This window comes from Osmerus mordax, chromosome 3, assembly GCF_038355195.1.
Source record: "Osmerus mordax isolate fOsmMor3 chromosome 3, fOsmMor3.pri, whole genome shotgun sequence".
Taxonomy (NCBI): Eukaryota; Metazoa; Chordata; class Actinopteri; order Osmeriformes; family Osmeridae; genus Osmerus; species Osmerus mordax.
In genome coordinates, this window is record NC_090052.1 from 1146802 (window position 1) to 1164642 (window position 17841).

At 46.2% G+C, this 17841-nt stretch overlaps 2 protein-coding genes across 4 annotated transcripts; one reads left to right on the forward strand and one right to left on the reverse strand.

Annotated features, from left to right (window-relative positions):
* Positions 1-3194: 3194 nt before the first annotated feature.
* LOC136938840 (zinc finger protein 271-like) lies at positions 3195-9824 on the reverse strand. Of its 2 annotated transcripts, XM_067231763.1 has the most exons (3): positions 9780-9824; positions 7520-8333; positions 3195-4822 (listed from the first exon to the last, which is right to left on the reverse strand). In XM_067231763.1, the coding sequence occupies exons 2-3, from the start codon at positions 8233-8235 to the stop codon at positions 3325-3327; spliced, it is 2214 nt and encodes a 737-aa protein (XP_067087864.1). In that variant the 5' UTR covers positions 8236-8333; positions 9780-9824; the 3' UTR covers positions 3195-3324. The 2 variants fall into 2 exon arrangements, with proteins under 2 accessions (XP_067087864.1, XP_067087867.1); XM_067231766.1 differs by lacking the exons at positions 7520-8333; positions 9780-9824 and adding an exon at positions 5934-5952 and having other exon boundaries at positions 3195-4964.
* nucb1 (nucleobindin 1) lies at positions 9810-16251 on the forward strand. Of its 2 annotated transcripts, none has more exons than XM_067231955.1 (13): positions 9810-9940; positions 10720-10837; positions 11361-11468; positions 11876-12008; positions 12537-12640; positions 12729-12914; positions 13233-13323; positions 14023-14081; positions 14172-14264; positions 14419-14508; positions 14638-14811; positions 15647-15764; positions 15928-16251. In XM_067231955.1, exons 2-13 carry the CDS (start codon positions 10724-10726, stop codon positions 16014-16016), a joined length of 1359 nt encoding a protein of 452 aa, XP_067088056.1. In that variant the 5' UTR covers positions 9810-9940; positions 10720-10723; the 3' UTR covers positions 16017-16251. The 2 variants fall into 2 exon arrangements, with proteins under 2 accessions (XP_067088056.1, XP_067088049.1); XM_067231948.1 differs by having other exon boundaries at positions 9875-9945.
* The last annotated feature ends 1590 nt before the right edge of the window (positions 16252-17841 follow it).

Here is a 17841-nt window from a genome sequence, read left to right on the forward strand (position 1 = left end):
CACACACACACACTGGGCGTGGTCTTAGCGGGCCATGGCAGGAAGCGGAGCCATTGATTGGTCGACATTCTGAGTGACAGACGCCGCAGAGTTAGCCGTCCTGGTATTCCCGCACAGAGCTGAACACACACATGTAAACACACATGCAAACACACGCACACACACATGTAAACACACACCCACACACATGTAAACACACACACGGATACACATACACACAAAGTAAATACCAAGTTGTTAAAGTAGTGTGTTCCATTGCCTCATGATAACAAAACCTTTCAGCAGACTGGAGTGGGTCGGGAGTGTGGATCTGGAGAGCAGCACTTTCATGCCTCATCAACATTACTCACAGCCTTTCACTTTCACATTGATTTAACATAACATCCAAACAAACAAGACTAACGCACAGACAGACCGGCAGACAGAGACAGACAGACAGACAGGCAGGCTGTCTCACCCTTGGTAGAGGTGACACTCCTCCACACACTCCGCCCCTCGCTGGGAGGCCGAGCAGGAGACGCACTGTCGGGGTCCAGGGCCCCAGCACCCCCCCGAGCACAGGGGGTCACACACACGGCCCTGCTCCTCTGAGGACACACACACACAGACACTGGTCAAACACACTCACTAACTCTCACACACACACACACCCCTGACCCTCCTCCTCACCACAGAGCTGGGGGTCCTGGTTGCCGCTGACGATGCTGTGGGGGCCCTGTCTCACCTGTCAGGCTGCGGAGGCGCAGGGTCCTAAGCCCCGCCCCTGCGGCTGTGTTGTCCACCACGGCGAGGGCGTAGGAGTTATTGAACAGCTGGCTGCCCCTGATGATGCGAAGGCTGTCTAAGTGGATCATGCCCACTGACACATGAGCCACCAGCACATACCCCTGCACCTCCACGATGCCCTGGGGGGGAGACACAGTAAGGTGGACACCACTTCCACGTCAGTGTGTGAAGATGATGATGCACATAGATTACACACACACACACACACACACACATAGCTGACCTGCAGAAAGGATAGGTCTGGCTGGCCGTGCAGGTGTGTGATCTCCAGGTTGCCGTGGACGACCTGGCAGCCAGAGTAGAGCAGCTTCAGGGTCTGGTAGTGGTTCTCACTGGAGGGCTGGGCCAGCTTCATGTCAGTCCCCAGACACACTGGAGAAACACACACAAAGACACAGGCACAGAGGTATGCATGTTACAGTACAGTATGTGACCGCAGTCTCACGTCTTGTGAAGACATACTGCTTCTCCCTGGAACAGTCTTAAACTGTTTAAGTCTCTAACCAGTCTGTTGCTGCCTTCACTCTGCTCTGCTGGTCTGTTGCTGCCTTCACTCTGCTCTGACCTGCTGGTCTGTTGCTGCCTTCACTCTGCTCTGACCTGCTGGTCTGTGGCTGCTTTCACTCTGCTCTGCTGGTCTGTTGCTGCCTTCACTCTGCTCTGACCTGCTGGTCTGTGGCTGCTTTCACTCTGCTCTGCTGGTCTGTTGCTGCCTTCACTCTGCTCTGCTGGTCTGTTGCTGCCTTCACTCTGCTCTGACCTGCTGGTCTGTTGCTGCCTTCACTCTGTTCTGCTGGTCTGTGGCTGCCTTCACTCTGCTCTGACCTGCTGGTCTGTTGCTGCCTTCACTCTGCTCTGCTGGTCTGTTGCTGCCTTCACTCTGCTCTGACCTGCTTCCTCTAGTGGATTGAAGCTGTACAGTACAGCTGCCCACACTGTGACTTTTCAGGTAAAACAAATGGCAAATTGAAGAGTCACCTGCGTATCCACATTAAAAAAACAAACCAAAGCAGTGATGTCTGGGGCCAAGCTGTCCCAGCAGTCACCACCTGAGAGAACTTCTGTATGACCCACAGCTGGAAGAACTACTGGCCTGCACCTACTGGGACAGCACATGCAGTAACACCAGATCTACAGTCCAACATGACAGCACATGCAGTAACACCAGATCTACAGTCCAACATGACAGCACATGCAGTAACACCAGATATACAGTCCAACATGACAGCACATGCAGTAACACCAGATCTACAGTCCAACATGACAGCACATGCAGTAACACCAGATCTACAGTCCAACATGACAGCACATGCAGTAACACCAGATATACAGTCCAACATGACAGCACATGTAGTAACACCAGATCTACAGTCCAACATGACAGCACATGCAGTAACACCAGATATACAGTCCAACATGACAGCACATGCAGTAACACCAGATCTACAGTCCAACATGACAGCACATGCAGTGACACCAGATATACAGTCCAACATGACAGCACACACACATTCTTTTTTATTGTTGTTTACTACATTGCAATGCTGATAGTTTCATGATGTTTTGAGTGTTTTCATTGATTTGCATTACTCAATCATGACATCTTGCCATATTCCATTTGTTACACAATTTGTATTTTTTTGCAATTTGTATTTTTGGTACCCTTTTTTTATATTGTATATCTTATCGCTCTGGATAAGAGTGTCTGCTAAATGACTAAATGTATATGATGGCTATTTTATATTTCATATTTTTTATTCAAATTTGAAATTTTACATACTTTAGCCACTTAGGATTAGTGAGACTTTGTATCTTTAGTATAGTTAGACCACATATTTAAGTTAAGATTCCTATATGTTGAATGTATACACCTTCCTGCCAAAGTAAATTCCTTGTTTTTGCAAACTTTTATGGCGATTAAAACCCATTCTGATTCCTTATCATCGCTTTGAAAGGCTGGGTGTCACCCTGCCCCCACCTCTCATATGCTAAAATCTGGAGTTCTGGACGGAGTCTCTACTTGATGGCTCTCACACCTCATTGTGTTACTGTAGCCATGCTAGTCATATGTGGATAAGGGTCAAGATGTGGTTGATTGTTCTTGTGCATAAAGGGAATTGTGAAGCATTGTTCTGTGGATTCTTGATCTCCTGAGACCTCCTCAGCTCTGGCTGGTCCTTCTCATTCTCCTTGCTCACGTTTTACTAACCCCATTCTAATTTGTACACACAAACATATTCCTGCTATTATTAGAGAGACTAGTGCACAGTGCCTGTGATGCAGTTGAGGCTTAAGATGTCAGTGAAACACAAATACAGATGATTTGAACTATAGATAGTGCACAGTGTTCTCATCGTCTAACAGTACTCAACTGCAGACTGCTCACTCAGACTAGATTGTTATCTAATCTGTTTTAGAACTGCTCCTTCTTGCTGCAAGAACAAAAGATAAAGACAAGCTTTTCTGACCTCAGACCTTCATTTAATAAAAATACAGTAAAGAATAAGATTCCACAACACCACCACAAACAGCTAGACATTATTTCAAAACAGAAGTCCTTATATGTGTGTCTGTGTGGATCTTGCGGTGAAGGCTGAGTTTATCTGACCGGCTAAAGGTTTTCGCACAGAGGTCACAGCTGTAGGGCTTCTCTCCAGTGTGGATCCTGCTGTGAACTCTGAATGAGGACACCCCGGTAAAGGTTTTCCCACAGAGGTCACAGCTGTAGGGCTTCTCTCCTGTGTGGGTCTTGCGGTGAAGAGTGAGCGTATCAGACCGGCTAAAGGCTTTCCCACAGAGGTCACAGCTGTAGGGCTTCTCTCCTGTGTGGGTCTTGCGGTGAGATCTTAAATTGCCAGCCTGGCTAAAGTTTTTACCACAGAGGTTACAGTTGTAGGGCTTCTCTCCAGTGTGGGTCCTGCTGTGATTTCTGAAACTGGAAGCATGGCTAAAGGTTTTACCACAGAGGTCACAGCTGTAGGGCTTCTCTCCAGTGTGGATCCTGCTGTGAAGAGTGAGAGTACCTGCCCGGCTAAAGGTTTTATCACAGAGGTCACAGCTGTAGGGCTTCTCTCCAGTGTGGATCCTGCTGTGAAGAGTGAGAGTACCTGCCTGGCTAAAGCTTTTCCCACAGAGGTCACAGATGTAGGGCTTCTTTCCTGTGTGGGTCTTGCGGTGAGAAATTAAATTGCCAGTATGGCTAAAGTTTTTACCACAGAGGTCACAGCTGTAGGGCTTTTTTCCTGTGTGGGTCTTGCGGTGAGAACTTAAATTGCCAGTATGGCTAAAGGTTTGACTACAGAGGTCACAGCTGTACGGCTTCTCTCCAGTGTGGATCCTGCTGTGAGCTCTTAAACTGCCAGCCTGGCTAAAGGTTTTACCACAGAGGTCACAGCTGTAGGGCTTCTCCCCAGTGTGAATTCTGCTGTGAGATGTTAAATGGCCAGCCCGGCTAAAGGTTTTCCCACAGAGGTCACAGCTGTATGTTTTTTCTCCGGAGTGGATAGCCATGTGGCTTTTCAGACTGCTGTTTGTTTTACAACTATAGCCACAGAGGTCACAGCTGTAAGGCTTCTCTCCTGTGTGGTTCTTGCGGTGAGATCTGAAATTGACAGCGTGGCTAAAGGTTTGACCACAGATGTCACAGCTGTAGGGCTTCTCTCCAGTGTGGATCCTGCTGTGAGCTTTGAAACTTTTAGCCTGGCTAAAGGTTTTCCCACAGACGTCACAGCTGTAGGGCTTCTCTCCAGTGTGGATCCTGCTGTGAAGAGAGAGAGTACCTGCCTGGCTAAAGCTTTTCCCACAGAGGTCACAGCTGTAGGGAATCTCTCCAGTGTGGATCCTGCTGTGAGCTTTGAAACTTGTAGCCTGGCTAAAGGTTTTACCACAGAGATCACAGCTGTAGGGCTTCTCTCCAGTGTGGATCCTGCTGTGAGAGCTTAAACTGCCAGCCCAGCTAAAGGTTTTACCACAGAGGTCACAGCTGTAGGGCTTTTCTCCAGTGTGGATCATCATGTGGTGCTTGAGGTTCCTGGATGAGGAAAGGCTCTTCCCACAGGTGTCACACTGATGTGTCTCCATAACTCAGGTCTCTATTTGTTCTGTGGTCTCTCAGGGTCCTGTCTGGTGTCCAGTATCTGGAAGCTTGTTTCTCTCTGGTTGAGTGTCTCTGTAGTTCTCTGGAAGAAGAGAACATCAGATAAATACGTATTTTAAGTTAGTTATACGTTTTTCTATTTTTGGTTTGAAGCGGGTTACAATTGGTGTAAAGCAAAGCAGAAGCTGATATAATTTAATATAGGACCATTTATATAGAAGAAGATGCTCACATAATTTCATATGGGATCATTTATATAGCTGAAATATTGCAAAACATTTCCCTCTCCTCCAATGAATTCAAACAGCTGAGGTTTCTCCAAGGTAATAAAGTCAGAAATGTGCTGTTTTTTTTTGGGGTGTCAGACGTCACCGCTTGCCATAGGCTACTAAGTCTCCCGGACCTTCCGGGAGACTTAGTAGCCTATGGCATGGGATGTCTGTATTTGTAATAGCCAATTCAATGATTTTTGTCATTTATGGAAATTAATATACATTATCTGTTATTTTCGGTATTCCTAATAATTACAGGTTTAAGGTGTAATTGTATTTTTTTTTCTTTGATATGTAGGCCTATAAGGTGTATATTCTTTTACAAACTTACGCCATTTAAATTTTTGGGGGCAAACAAATGTTTTTTAAGGACCACTGCGTTTTTCCACGCGTAGCCTACAATCCCATTCTCTTGCACCATACAAAAGATCAAGGAAGGTGAATTTGGACTTAGCTCCTATAATATTATTAGCCTATATATATTATTTTTTTATCGAATTCACCTCCCTGGCACAGTAAATTCCTTGTTTGTGTAAACTTACTTGGCGAAAAAGCTGATTCTAAGAAATGGATGAACTTATCAAACGTTGTTTTACCTACTATGGCCCTACGCCGCCCTCCTCAGTCACATTTCATGAAAATAATTATTTTTTTGATAAAATGACAGAATAAGAAGATGTGTAGCCAAATCATAATGAGAAAAGGTAGAAACCTAATAGGTGGCTTTAAACTTGAAAAACAGATCAAATGTAAAGCACCACACATTTCCCGGTACATACCTCCAGCTTGATTCACAACTTTGCCTGTTTATGTATATCTATGGTTGTGGTGAGGAAACTAGGGAGGTAAACAGACACCGTCGCTTATTTTTGACGTCACTTTTTACACTCACCGCAAACATGCCTCATCGAACACACAAATATACCACAATATAACGGAAGAATTGAAATCGACTTGGTAGGGTAAGAAACATGACCATAACAACATTGATTTGTACGTTGAGGGTAACTTGTTGAAAGAAACATCTTGGCCAATAGACCAGCAAAGAGATTGTTTCATGACACTGCGATTGACTATCCAACCAGGCCCGTAACGGAAACACATGAGGCCCCCCCGCAGAATAACCCTGAGAGCCCCCCCCACCCCCCACCACCACCACCACCACCACCACCACCACATATGTAACGGATAATGTAATACAAATACCGACGGGACGAACAGGACCCCGACGCGATCAACTGAACGTTTTGGAACATTCTGAAGAGCCATGTAATAAATGCAAGATATCAAAACTCAAGCTTGTCTTGTGAGGGAAATTTATTCAATAAGAAAAAAACGCTCAAACGGTTTGCAGGTGAATAGCCTACACATGTGCGCGTCTTTTAGCAAACTTGTGTGCAGTCTTTTACCACACTCTGTACATCTAACTGCGCGCACATTCATTTTCTATGCTAAGGATGGCCAGACCTGACAGCCTCTCTTGTGACATGGAGCTTCTGAGATATGTTTTGATCAGTTTCAGCTTGGAAAATGACCTTTCAGCGCTTGCGACAGTCACGGGTATTGTCAGAAATAATTTGATGGCCGTGGCTACATCAGGCACACTTGACAGTATGGAGTTGTGTTTTATAAAATTTGCCTGAGCCCTCTGCAGACACAAGCAGAGTCGTCAGTAGAGAATTGGCGTTTTAGCCTCTCTGAGTACAGTCGTTTAGCCTCTCTAACCGCCTGTTTTGCGGTGGATAAGGGTCAAGATGTGGTCTGGTTGGTTGTTCTTGTACAGAAAGGGAATTGTGAAGCATTGTTCTGTGGATTCTTGATCTCCTGAGACCTCCTCAGCTCTGGCTGGTCCTTCTCATTCTCCTTGCTCACGTCTTACTAACCCCATTCTAATTTGTACACACAAACATATTCCTGCTATTATTAGAGAGACTAGTGCACAGTGCCTGTGATGCAGTTGAGGCTTAAGATGTCAGTGAAACACACAAATACAGATGACTTGAACTATAGATAGTGCACAGTGTTCTCATCGTCTAACAGTACTCAACTGCAGACTGCCCACTCAGACTAGATTGTTATCTAATCTGTTTTAGAACTGCTCCTTCTTGCTGCAAGAACAAAAGATAAAGACAAGCTTTTCTGACCTCAGACCTTCATTTAATAAAAATACAGTAAAGAATAAGATTCCACAACACCACAAACAGCTAGACATTAGTTCAAAACAGAAGTCCTTATATGTGTGTCTGTGTGGATCTTGTGGTGAAGGCTGAGGTTATCTGACCGGCTAAAGGTTTTCGCACAGAGGTCACAGCTGTAGGGCTTCTCCCCAGTGTGGGTCTTGCAGTGAGATCTTAAATTGGCAGCATGGCTAAAGGTTTTATCACAGAACTCACAGCTGTAGGGCTTCTCTCCTGTGTGGGTCTTGCGGTGAGATCTTAAATTGCCAGCCTGGGTAAAGTTTTTACCACAGAGGTTACAGCTGTAGGGTTTCTCTCCAGTGTGGACCATGCTGTGATTTCTGAAACTGGAAGCATGGCTAAAGGTTTTACCACAGAGGTCACAGCTGTAGGGCTTCTCTCCTGTGTGGATCCTGCTGTGAAGAGTGAGAGTACCTGCCCGGCTAAAGGTTTTACCACAGAGGTCACAGCTGTAGGGCATCTCTCCAGTGTGGATCCTGCTGTGAAGAGTGAGAGTACCTGCCCGGCTAAAGGTTTTACCACAGAGGTCACAGCTGTAGGGCTTCTCTCCAGTGTGGGTCCTGCTGTGAAGAGTGAGAGAATTTGCCCGGCTAAAGGTTTTATCACAGAGGTCACAGCTGTAGGGCATCTCTCCAGTGTGGATCCTGCTGTGAGCTTTGAAACTTGTAGCCTGGCTAAAGGTTTTACCACAGAGATCACAGCTGTAGGGCTTCTCTCCAGTGTGGATCCTGCTGTGAGAGCTTAAACTGCCAGCCCAGCTAAAGGTTTTACCACAGAGGTCACAGCTGTAGGGCTTTTCTCCAGTGTGGATCATCATGTGGCGCTTGAGGTTCCTGGATGAGGAAAGGCTCTTCCCACAGGTGTCACACTGATGTGTCTCCATAACTCAGGTCTCTATTTGTTCTCTGGTCTCTCAGGGTCCTGTCTGGTGTGTAGTCTCTGGAAGCTTGTTTCTCTCTGGTTGAGTGTGTCTGTAGTTCTCTGGAAAAAGAGAACATCAGATAAATACGTATTTTAAGTTAATTATACGTTTTTCTATTTTTGGTTTGAAGCGGGTTACAATTGGTGTAAAGCAAAGCAGACGCAAGCAGAAGCTGATATAATTTAATATAGGACCATTTATATAGAAGAAGAAGCTCATATCATTTCATATGGGATCATTTATATAGCTGAAATATTGCGAAACATTTCCCTCTCCTCCAATGAATTCAAACAGCTGAGGTTTCTCAAGGTAATTGATAAGATGTAAATTCTGGAGAAGGCAGGCCGGAAGGAGTAACGACAAAGGAAAGGAGTTGACTTTGGTTTATTAGTCGAGCGGCCCGGATCAAACAATCAGTTCAAGACAAACTGATGGCATGAGTGAAAACTCTCTCTTACAAGAGTGCTTAAATACATGAGTTGGACAGTACAGATATAGAATGCACAGAATTGCTTCCTTAACGGGTCTTCAGTGGTCGGTGCACTGATACACTAGAACGTTCAGCAGGTGAAGTGGTCGTTAATCACATAAGCCCTATTTGTACATGATTTTCCTCACTGTCTCCCCACTGTCTGGACTGCATGCTATATTCTGCTCAGAGGGGGCCTCGCTGCATGACCTCTTGACCTTACCGAGACACAAGCTGTACATGTACCCATGTACAGCTGTGTTTTTTGTGGTGTCAGACGTCACCGCTTGCCATAGGCTACTATGCCTGCATAATATAATAATCTATTATATTTGTAATAGCCAATTCAATGATTTTTGTCATTTATGGAAATTAATATACATTTTCTGTTATTTTCGGTATTCCTAATAATTACAGGTTAAAAGTGTAATTGTATTTTTTTCTTTGATATGTAGGCCTATAAAGTGAATATTCTTTTACAAACTTACGTTTTCGCCATTTAAATTTTCTGGGGCAAACAAATGTCTTTTAAGGACCACTGCGTTTTTCCACGCGTAGCCTACAATCCCATTCTCTTGCACCATACATAAGATCAAGGAAGGTGAATTTGGACTTAATAATATTATTAGGTGTATTCGACTTCATGCTGCGCCGGCGTCGCCTGCAGCCGCCTGCAGCCCGGCTGACATGAAGCTGAGAGTGCCGGTGCTGCATGAAGTCGAACGTACCTAATAGCCTATATATTTATTATCGAATTTACCTCCCTGGCACAGTAAATTCCTTGTTTGTGTAAACTTACTTGGCGAAAAATCTGATTCTAAGAAATGGATGAACTTATCAAACGTTGTTTTACCTACAATGGCCCTACGCCGCCCTCCTCAGTCACATTTCATGAACATAATTATTTTTTAGATAAAATGACAGAATAAGAAGATGTGTAGCCTAATCATAATGAGAAAAGTTAGAAACCTAATAGGTGGCTTTAAACTTGAAAAACAGATCAAATGTAAAGCACCACACATTTCCCGGTACATACCTCCAGCTTGATTCACAACTTTGCCTGCTGTGGTGAGAAAACTAGGGAGGTAAACAGACACCGTCGCTTATTTTTGACGTCACTTTTTACCCTCACCGTAAACAAGCCTCATCGAACACACAAATATACCACAGCTGAACGGAAGAATTGAAATCGACTAGGTAGGGTAAGAAAAAATTACAATAACAACATTGATTAGTAATAGGGTAACTTGTTGAAAGAAACATCTTGGCCAATAGACCAGCAAACAAATTGTTTTATGACACTGCGATTGACTATCCAACGCAGGTTAGCTACTTACACACAGTAGATGTTGTACTGACTGCAGATTACTTTTCACCGCAATGCTGAAGAAACACATATCTAATCTTTGTGCAGTTTAGCGTCAGTTTTCGTCAGACTAAAACATTTTTTGTCATAGTGCGTCACACATTGATTTTAGTACAACGATGCTCGTTTTGTGAAATACATGTGCTGAAATGTTGAGGGCATTGGTAACTCGTGAGGTGTCCTTTCAATTAAATTATATTTAATATAGTATTCCTAAAATGGCTAAGCAAGACAGGCCTTGCAACATCAATGTCAGATGATATCTTAGCTCCATTGTCGATTACAGCCAAGTAGTTAAGGAGTCTGTCATTCCTGTAGCGCCTAGCGGTGATTTGCTTTCAGCATGCATGGAAGCATCCACACTGGGCGTTGCTGATTTCTATCGAAAATGCTTGGCAGTTGCAGGTGTTGTACCGATATCGGCAACTTAAGGAAATCTGTGACCAGGTGTCGCTGTTCGGCTTGCCATACTGTCCAGCAAATGTTCGAGCCCTAACATTTACCTTAACACTAACATGGTCAAGACATTAGAACAGCGCCCCCTGGTCAGTTTTCGATACTTCACCGATTTCGGTACAACACCGGAATTCATGTTTTTGTTTCTCTGAAGGAGGATGTACGTGGACCCTCGCTGGCTGCTGCTCCTGTCTGTCTCTCTGGAGGTGTGGGCGGTGCCTATCGACCACAAGGTCCCCCCGGACACCCAGCAGCCCCCGGAGGACAATGTGGTACAACTCTGTGTGTGTGTGTGTGTGTGTGTGTGTGTGTGTGTGTGTGTGTGTAAGTAACCAAGCAAGTAGAACTCTATTGTACCCACATGGGGCAGCTGGTTGTGTTGCTGCAAAACACAACCACAAACTATGATTAACACACACAGTGTCATACAATATACGAAGGAAAAGTAAAATAACAAACAAAGTACATAAGTATCCAATCTTTTAAAAACAATACAATTTAAGAAATATTTACCCTATGTGGCTGGGTGGAAGGGCTGGTATTACAGTTAAATGTTGGAGCTAAACAGTGAAATGGCTGAGGGGATGAAAGAGTGTTTACTTGTGTTGGTTTTTGGCAAGTGGGTTTTTGTGTGGCGGGAACCCGAAGGGGGGGGGGGGGGGGGCAGAGGGGCCCAGTCCCTCTGTGACAACAAGCTTGGACCCCCTTGCGGCCCCCCTAAATGTAACTGTACAACTGGCCCCAGATGAACCCCCCAGTTCTCCAGGATCTAGAAGCTCCCCTGTCTGTCTCCAGGACACAGGCCTGTACTATGACAGGTACCTGAGGGAAGTGATCGAGGTGCTGGAGACTGACCCTCACTTCAGAGAGAAACTACAGACAGCCAACACAGAAGACATCAAGGTGAGGCTCCCTCCAACAGCCCTCTCCTTCATCTCCACTCTGTCCCCGTGAGATCCACACCGACTTTCAGACATCTTCAGGTTATGGTGTCTGCCAGTGAATGCTATTCTGTCTCTGTGTGTAAATGTACCTCACTTTCTATCTCTCTCTGTCTCTCCGTTTATCTCTCTCTGTCTCTCTTTCCATCTCTCTCCCCCTGTGTGTCTGTCTCTCTCTACATCTCTCTCTCTCTCTGTCTGTGTCTCTCTCTCTCTCTCTCTCTCTCTCTCTCTCTCTCTCTCTCTCTCTCTGTCTGTCTGTGTGTGTCTCTCTCTCTGTATCTCTCTCTCTGTCTGTGTGTATCTCTCTCTACATCTCTCTCTCTCTGTGTCTGTGTGTCTCTCTCTCTGTATCTCTCTGTCCGTCAGAATGGGCGTCTGAGTAAGGAGCTGGACCTGGTGGGTCACCATGTCAGAACTCGTCTGGACGAGCTGAAGAGGCAGGAGGTGTCTCGGCTCAGGATGCTCCTCAAGGCCAAGCTGGACAGCGCCAACACCCAGAGTGAGTCTGCTCTGCTGTCAGGGGCGCTTCTAGGGGGGGCCAGGGGGGGGCAGTGCACCTGTGACAACAAGCTAAGCTAGGTGTGACTACGAAAACTACATGACAACTAGGGGTGCGGGAAAAAATTGATTCACATTTGAATCGCGATTCAGTCTTCTAGCGATTCATATCGATTCACAAATTTCACAAATATTTTTTACAAAAAAAAAAGTTTACAAAACTGCAAGAAAAACTGTACATTTCAAGGTTTCGATGCATCTGGATTTTTTTCTTCAACACTTAACTGCCTATCACAGTCAAATAGAAACATGTAACACTAAACAGCAAACTGGAATCAAATGTAAGCATATATTGAATCGAAATTTCATTAAAAATTAAATTTTCTGTTTATTTATCTGTTATTTTTTTCCTCAAATACTAAACCAGAAAACTTTGCACAACACAACATTTGTCATTGCCAAAACTTATGTCCACGACTGTACACAACACGTGTCTGCACTGTGAGTCTTCAACATGTGTGTCCTCCAGGCCTGCAGATGGACCACGCCTCTCTGCTGAAGCAGTTTGAGCACCTGGATCCACACAACCAGAACACGTTTGAGTCCAAAGATCTCGAGCTGCTCATCTCAACGGTAGTAAATTCAGGCAGTCAGCCAGAAACGCATGTACACCAAACGTTTCCAACCCTCCCAGAATCTAAGTCCATCTCTCCCACGCCAGGCCACCAAGGACCTGGAGAACTACGACGCGGAGAGACACGAGGAGTTCAAACGTTACGAGATGCTGAAGGAGCATGAGAGACGTGAGTACCTGAAGGGTCTGGACCAGGAGAAGAGGGAGAAGGAGGAGAGGAGGATGGAGGAGCTGAAGGAGAAGCACCGCCAGCACCCCAGAATCAACGCTCCGGTGAGAGGGACGCAAGTCCACGTTAGCAGAAGCCAACATAGATCCTCTGTCTGTCGTCATCTTCTCTGATCCTTCTCTCTCTCTCTCTCTCTCTCTCTCTCTCTCTCTCTCTCTCTCTCTCTCTCTCTCTCTCTCTCTCTCTCTCTCCCCCTCCTTCTCTCTCTCTCTCTCTCTCTCTATCTCCCCCTCCTTCTCTCTCTCTCTCTCTCTCTCTCTCTCCCCCTCCTTCTCTCTCCCCCTCCTTCTCTCTCCCCCTCCTTCTCTCTCTCTCTCTCTCTCTCTATCTCTCTCTCTCTCTCTCCCTCTCTCCCTACTCAGGGCAGTGTAGCTCAGCTGCGTGAGGTGTGGGAGGAAACCGATGGTCTGGACCCTCAAGAGTTCAACCCAAAGACCTTCTTCAAACTCCACGGTCAGTCAGGACCCAACACACACTGTGTTTCCTGTCAGGACCCAACACACACTGTGTTTCCTGTCTGTCAGAACCCAACACACTGTGTTTCCTGTCAGGACCCAACACACACTGTGTTTCCTGTCTGTCAGAACCCAACACACACTGTGTTTCCTGTCAGGACCCAACACACACTGTGTTTCCTGTCAAGACCCAACACACACTGTGTTTCCTGTCAAGACCCAACACACACTGTGTTTCCTGTCTGTCAGGACCCAACACATTTAGTCATTTAGCAGACATTTAGTCATTTAGCAGACGCTCTTATCCAGAGCGACTTACAGTAAGTACAGGGACATTCCCCCGAGGCAAGTAGGGTGAAGTGCCTTGCCCAAGGACACAACGTCAGTTGGCATGACCGGGAATCGAACTGGCAACCTTCGGATTACTAGTCCGACTCCCTCACCGCTCAGCCACCTGACTCATACACACATTGTGTTTCCTGTCAGGACCCAACACACACTGTTTCCTGTCTATCAGGACCCAACACACACTGTGTTTCCTGTCTGTCAGGACCCAACACACACTGTGTTTCCTGGTGACACAGGTAACCTTAACCACTGGTGACACAGGTATCCCTAACCACTGGTGACACAGGTAACCCTAACCACAGGTGACACGGGTAACCCTAACCACAGGTGATTTGTCGTCCGCTTGCAGATACGAATGGAGACGGAGTTTTAGACGAGCAGGAACTGGAGGCCCTGTTCACCAAGGAGGTAACACAGAGATGGCTCCTGTATGTGTGTATATGTATGTGTGTATACATATGTGTGTGTGAGTCTAATCCCCCTCCCTCCTCCGCCCAGCTGGAGAAGATGTACGACCCCAAAAACGAGGAGGACGACATGGTGGAGATGGGCGAGGAGAGGCTCCGCATGCGGGAGCACGTCATGAAGAACGTCAGTCGCATTCGCTTCGTCTCTTTACGCTCCCGGTCCAGCTCTCCACACCTTTGTCCCCACTACGAAACAACTTGCTACGGAAAGATTCTTCTGAATACGCCATCGGTTTTAGTTTTCTTAGTTATTTTCTTAGGTGTTTGTGTGTTGACAGGTTGACGTCAATCAAGATCGCCTCGTCAGCATGGACGAGTTCCTCAGATCAACGGAGAAGAAAGAGTTGAACAGCGTTAAGGAGTGGGAGGTAGGTGAGGGTGTGGGAGATAAGTGAGGGTGTAGTGAGAGTGTGGGAGATAGGTGAGGGTGTGGCCAGTGTATGGGAGATAGGTGAGGGTGTGTGTGAGCAGGTCTAACCCCGCCCCCTGCCCCCCAGACTCTGGACGACACCAAGCCTGTGTACACGGAGGCGGAGCTCCAAAGGTTTGAGGCGGAGCTACGGGACAAGGAAGAGGAGCTTGGGCGGCGAGCTGTGGCGCTGCACCAGGAGCAGGATCTGCTGAAGGAGAGAGGCAAGGCCCTGGAGGCCCAGCGGAGGGAGTACCAGCAGGTAGACTCTCCCCTGCATCCAGACTCAACTCTGACTCACTCTCCCCTGCAGCCAGACTCAACTCTGACTCACTCTCCCCTGCAGCCAGACTCAACTCTGACTCACTCTCCCCTGCAGCCAGACTCAACTCTGACTCACTCTCCCCTGCAGCCAGACTCAACTCTGACTCACTCTCCCCTGCAGCCAGACTCAACTCTGACTCTCTCTCCTCAGGTTCATGAGCCAGCTGTAACACACTCCTCAGGTTCATGAGCCAGCTGTAACACACTCCTCAGGTTCATGAGCCAGCTGTAACACACTCCTCAGGTTCATGAGCCAGCTGTAACACTCTCCTCAGGTTCATGAGCCAGCTATAACACTCTCCTCAGGTTCATGAGCCAGCTGTAACACACTCCTCAGGTTCATGAGCCAGCTGTAACACACTCCTCAGGTTCATGAGCCAGCTGTAACACTCTCCTCAGGTTCATAAGCCAGCTGTAACACTCTCCTCAGGTTCATGAGCCAGCTGTAACAAATAAGATAAACTTATAATAAATATGGTAAACCTATAATAACTAATCTAAACCAAGAATCAATTATCTAAACATATAATACATCTAAACCATCATAAATTATCTTAAATCATAAATAAGTCCTAAAATATATGATCTACGATTCTTCTTGACAGTATTCTGATTATACTATTCACTTAACTTATCTGAGAGAAACCAAAGCTAAGAATAACTGTGTCACAGGGCAGTGTCTCCTGTCCCCTCGTTTACCAGTGTGTGTGAGAGGAGATACCCCAGACAGGAAATCCTGTTGATGTGTTTGTGATGGCCCCTGGTTCTCTTAGGCCGTGTTAGAGATGTCCCAGAGACAGAAGGACCCCCAGGCCCAAGAGCTACCGCCCCCTACTGGCCCCAACGGAGAACTGCAGTTCCACCAAGACATGCAGAAACTGGAAGACCAAGGTAAACGAAGAACTCTCAAAATAGCTGTTGATTTGAGATGGGAGTTAATGTGATGTTTATATGACATTTAAAGAAATATTACAACTGTGTTCATTTTTTAAGACTTTCTTGTGCTTTCATTAACAAAATATTTTCTCTTCTTCTGTGTCTGTCTCTGGGACAGGTGCCAAAGCTCCTGTAGTGGAACAAGAAGTAGAAGGCCAGAATAACCTGCCTGCAGAACCTCCACAGAACCTGCCGCTGCACACCTAGTACCACACACACACACACACACACACAGCCTCTGAAACAGATATACACGTTTTCTTTGCGCACAAACATATCAGCCAGGAACATGACTCTGTGTGTCTTAAACGCTGTGATACTGTACATGTTTCATGTGAATAAAGAAGTCCTGTGATACTGTACATGTTTCATGTGAATAAAGAAGTCCAGTCACTGGATGCTCATTTCCTGAAGAGCGCTGCTCAGGAATGAGGTGTTCCTACACCTTGTCTGGTCCTGTGTGTCAGAGAGGTGAGGGGACAGTTATGAGAGCTGGTTTTCTTCAATAAATACCTTTTATTGCCATTGTCACTTCATTATCAACACTAACCCTAACCCCCCCCCCCCCCCCCCCCTCTCACATGTCACCTGTCAGTCATTCCTGTTGGGGATGTCACTGGTGTCACCTGTCAGTCAATCCTGTTGGTGATGTCACCTGTCAGTCATTCCTGTTGGTGATGTCACAGGTGTTTGGCTCGCTCCACTGAGCAGGTTGACAACAAACTATAGCATTTTCCTTTCCTGGATGAAGAAGCGCATCTGTTTAAAACGTTATTTGCAGTACCCAAACTAGGCGACAGAGCGTCACACTGTGCATCAAAGCGTTTATGTAACTGACAATTCTTTTGATTTATTTTTCTTTTTTGACATTTCCAGCTTTCAGCCTACATCTTGTCTGACAGTCCTTTGTCTCTTTGTGTCAGTCGCTCCTCTCTGGGCTACAGCGGTGTCAGTCGCTCCTCTCTGGGCTACAGCGGTGTCAGTCGCTCCTCTCTGGGCTACAGCTGTGTCAGTCGCTCCTCTCTGGGCTACAGCTGTGCTTCTGGAGGGATCACAGCTCTTCCTCCACAGTCAACTGGTGCATCACTATGTTTACCCTCTGGTCTGCACCTCTCTGTCACCAAGCGTCTCTGGAGGAGGGCAGCCCTCAATCAACTGCTCCTCACAAGGTTTCTAACATCAATTGCCTCAATGAGTTTTCCTGGGAGTTTCTCCTCGTCTTCCTTGAGGGTTGAGGTTGGCGTAGGTGCAGTTCTGTGGGCGTGTGTGAAGCCCTCTGTGACACTGCTTGTCAAACGGGGCTCTACGAACACGTTCTGATTTGATTTGAGAAGCCAGTTACCCAAGCTGAGGTCTGTATCTCTGACTGCTGAGCTGGTTACTTAGTAACCCTGTAATGGGGCGAGTTATGGGGCGACCTGTCCACATCAATCACACTTGTTCCTCATCTCTGGTTTAACCATTCTGATTCATTTATTTATCACATAATAAGGCTGATAAGTTAGTATTTACACTAAGTACTGGTCTGAAATCTTCTTACAAAAAGAGAATTATGATTCGGGTCCTTGAGGGAAGAAAGTAAATAAACATGGTGATGAATCGCTACGTCAGAGACGCCTGCCCTGGTCCGCGCGCATGCAGAACATGCAGAGCTTTCACTTCAACACCTGGTTCTAAAGAAGGGACGTGCAAACGATCTGGCTGATTTAACACCGACTTGAGTGAAGTGGTCGACTGGATGACTATTTTACCAATTAAATCTCATTATAAGTCAAGCCAGTAGGCATGAAATATGACACGTAAGAGTGACAGTGTGACGAAACGGCGAACGACCTGTTTATTAAGTCACAACTTAGCGATTACCATCTCTGTGCTGTGGATAACATAGTTCTGTTGATGTTGCGTGAAGAACATCATGTGTTGGTTGGAGACTGTCCTCATCTGACATGGTCGAAGACAACTGTCTCTCTCTCTCGCTCTCTCTCCCTCTCTGTCAATAGAATTTGATTTAAATGCACTCTGTGTATTTCAA